A 3,636-nucleotide genomic window follows, 5' to 3' on the forward strand; every position below is an offset into this window, starting at 1 on the left:
GCGCGAGCGGCGGACCCCGCCGGCCGGCCTAGGCGGGCCTGGATGTTACTTTTCCCCAGGCGCTGCTTCAAGCTCTTCTGGAAGGAAAGATTTTTGAGGAAGAAGAAAGTCATGCAGCAATCGTGGGCTGGCAGCATGAGCAGCGAATCGCCTGTCGATAAAAGCGGCGGATTGGGGGTTCCCCCCCCACATTTTTAGCAGCCCAAACCCGAGCAGGGATCGAATCTCTCATGGGACCAAGTGCTCCCCCTCCCCGCAGCACCTCGGGCTGCTCCAGCTGCCCAAAGCACAACCCAGCACAACCCCAATGCTCCAGCGCTCGGCAGCGACCCGCGATGGGACCAGCCTGTCTGGGAAAGCTCCGGGGGACATCGAGTAGAGTCCCTGGGAAAATCCAACCTCAACTCCCACGGCAACCAGCATCAACCAGTTCCACCTCCCCCTCCGAGGCCCTTTCCGCGCAGCGTTCAACTCCTGGAAATCCACGACGCAAACATTAAGCGGGTGGAAGAGCCAAACCAAGACTATTTCTTCCCCGTTCCTTTGTGGCACCTCAATTCGACTTCCTGCTTTCACTTGCCCCTCCTGAAACTCTTAATTAAAGCAGGAAATTATCAAGCCTCCCCTCTCCAGCACTCTGGTTTAGGAGCTCTGCGAGGCCACCAGGCTAGTCTGACACCACCGCTCTCAAACGCAGCTGCGTTCCTCATTTATCAGCGTGAGCTGGGGCACCAGGTTGAAATATTCCAGCTATGTGAAGTGGCTCCGCTAAGAATTTTCCAGGCCCTTCTCCTGACAGCATCCCCGGCAACGCGAGGAACCCTCCCCGAGATGTGCTGCGCAGGTAAAGACTCTCGGGAACAACACGGTTGTTCCGCTGTTTCTCGCAGCTGGCTGCTACCGAGGGAGTGCAGCAAGAGAGGGTGGAGCTGGGGATGGGAGCGACCAGCCTGGACAAAGGGAGGGAAAAAAAGCCGCAGCGGTTGTAACTGCGGATGAAGCGCTCGGTAGATCCAGAACGCCCAAACGAGAACATTTTTCTGAAAAAATAGAGAGGAGATATGAAAAACCAGCACAAAAAAACCCCAACTCCACAGTATCAACCAGTAAGCGACACAGTGTTACTTATCTGACGGGGAAAGCAGGATTTTCTCCGCGTCCCTCCTAGGTCTCTCCCTCCTAACGCTCAGGAGCGTTTTTTTTTTTTTTTTAGTGTAAAAAGCCAGTGGCCGAAACGCCCTCACCTGTTTGAGCTTCAAAGCGGCCTGGACAGAAGGTCTGTTCTCCATCTGCTGGGCCAGTCTTCTGTTTCGGGCACTGGCCAGCTGCTGCTGCTGCTGCATGGGGGCCCGAATATTCACCGGCATCGGCTGTTTGTTCTTCAGCATGTTAGTAAAGCTTCAAGGTCGAATAAAACGGGTGTTTATTACATACATTTATTGGCATTTCATGGTTCTCACGCTCAGGTCTCCAGATCCCATGAGCCTCACACGTAAAAGAGTGGGATTAGGTCGCGGCGGATGGGATTAGGGATTTTCCTGGTTTTTCCACGGGTGGGTAAAGTGGAAACTCCGAAATGACGTTGGAACATTAATCGAGGAGCGAGAGAGCTTTAGGTTTTGGAGCTGAGAGATGGCAGAAGGAAGGAAAGCAAGCGGTAAGCAGAGATGGGCGTGACAGATGGGAGAGGACATGACAGCAGTGGAAAAGCCAACTGAAATCTGATGGAAAGAGCCAAATCAACCCTCCAAGAGAGGAGAAAACTTGTTCAAAACTCCATGCCAGGAAGCAGCTCTAGGAGGCCCAAAGAAATGCCACCACGCATGTGCTGGTGAAAACAGCTCCCTTGGTTCTTTGGGGCACGAAGTCTTGTAAGAGCCACGTGAAGGAGCAAGCCAGCAGCTGTCTGGTGTCCCAGGAGCTATGGGACTGCGAAGAAAAACATCTGCAGGTGAGGGGCAAGGACAGAGCAGAGGGGAAGAGCTCACCAAGGTCCCCCTGCCCCGCGCCGGCCAGAGCAGGAGCTCTTGGGCCCACAAACGGTTCCGTTTATCCCCCAGTTTAACGACACCAAGGTAACTAACCCAAGATTAGCGAGAAAGTGAAACGAAACCATTAGTCGTCATCGCAAAAAGCACGGAAAAACCAAAAAATACTCAACAGAACAAAGAAATCGAGGTGAGAGACAGAGAGAGATGGAGATGAAGCGAAGCGGTTGCCTCTTACAAGGCCCAAAACATTGGTCAAGGGCCTTCGGGCGGGTTTGGCGGCTGCTGCATGCCTCTTACAGGCCGGACCACTGGCCCCGGGGGTCCGCCTCGGACGGAGCAGCAAACCTGCTGCAGCCTGGGTAACATGCTACCGCGCTGCAGTGTCAACTAGATCAACGTAAAAAACATGTGGAAGAAAAAAAGGGAGGGCGTGAGGTTTTGTTCTAACGCATCCCACCAGAGGTTACGTGCCAGATAGTTTAATATTAAGTGCCACGGAGAAATTTCTCCAGCGTATTTGCCCTTTTAACCGCATTTGTTGCCGTTTTAACCACATTTGTTGCCGTTTGAGGCAGAGGTTCAAAGCCATCTGCTTGCTTTAGTGAGGTTAAAAGAGGGCACAAACCACGTTGGTTTTTGGACACCAGACAGTGATAATCAAGGAAAAAAATTTCTTATGAGCTGAAGGTGCCGTTGGCTTCCTCACCGCTCGTTCAGAGACATCTTGGTGGTGCTCTTTAGCACAACCTTCGGTGCTGACTGTGCAGCCATCTTCAGATCGAGAGAATCTGCAAGAGACCAGAACCCCCATTAAGGGACGGGAGGGAGATCGCGCCTCGATGCCACTGAACATTCAAAAGCCCCCACTCCTGCTCCGGGGGTGCGGAGAATCCAGAATACCCATTACCTGCCCTGTTCTACCTTTTTTAAGGTGTTTAGGTGTTTTATAAAACACCTTTTTAGTAAGTTTTCCTATGATTCAGCAGGTTTAATAAATCAGCAAGTTCTGCCGGCTCCTCCTTAGCCTTTTTATAAGGGTAAAATTTGACTGTTGGATGGAGAAATGAGGCAGAAATACAGTCAAAATGGCACCCAAATGTCTTGTTTCACAGCACCTTGGGACACCGCCACACCTCCTATGCTTTTCCACCTCCCAATTTGTTTTAAACATTCACATGCCATACACTCAGTAATAAAATTCAACGGTTACATGTCCCACAGACTTTAAATACACTAAGGACCCACCCAGCCCTGCGATTGCCACCACTTGGCCGGAGAGAAGCTGTGGAGAGGCAGTGACCTCGGCTTGTCGCCGTCCGTTCATCCCCGAACCTGCCTGGAAGCAGCGAAGGCATTTAAACCCCTCCATTCCTGATCCTGAGCTCGGCTCCAGCCCGAGTGCTTTAGCGATGATGAATATCACCGAAACGCGCCGAGCTCGAACCCACCAGCTACGCAGATCGGCTCTGTTTATAATTAGCATCTTATTGAACGCCGCAAAGCCCTCAAATACCTTAAACAAAATCCTTTATGGTTTACAGCCCACCGGCTAGAAGCGGAGCTATAAGGCAGCCGCACCCCGTGGTTTTTTTTTAATTACTGATGTTTTCGGATGCATTTTTCCTGAACAACAACCGCAGCGCAG

General features: G+C 51.8%; 1 protein-coding gene across 1 annotated transcript in view; it reads right to left on the bottom strand.

Moving 5' to 3' along the window:
• The window catches only part of CHTOP (chromatin target of PRMT1), a gene marked incomplete at its 3' end in the record, with an annotated part of 3,237 nt that extends 475 nt beyond the window's left edge, over window positions 1-2,762 (bottom strand). The window contains exons 1-3 of the mRNA XM_010143423.1: window positions 2,698-2,762; window positions 1,245-1,398; window positions 5-77 (exon numbers count right to left, since the gene is read on the bottom strand). Coding sequence (XP_010141725.1) covers window positions 5-77; window positions 1,245-1,398; window positions 2,698-2,762 — 292 coding nt within the window. The remainder of the gene's footprint in view (window positions 1-4; window positions 78-1,244; window positions 1,399-2,697) is intronic.
• Window positions 2,763-3,636: the final 874 nt, after the last annotated feature.

This window comes from Buceros rhinoceros, unplaced genomic scaffold (assembly GCF_000710305.1).
Source record: "Buceros rhinoceros silvestris isolate BGI_N320 unplaced genomic scaffold, ASM71030v1 scaffold29769, whole genome shotgun sequence".
Lineage (NCBI taxonomy): Eukaryota > Metazoa > Chordata > Aves > Bucerotiformes > Bucerotidae > Buceros > Buceros rhinoceros.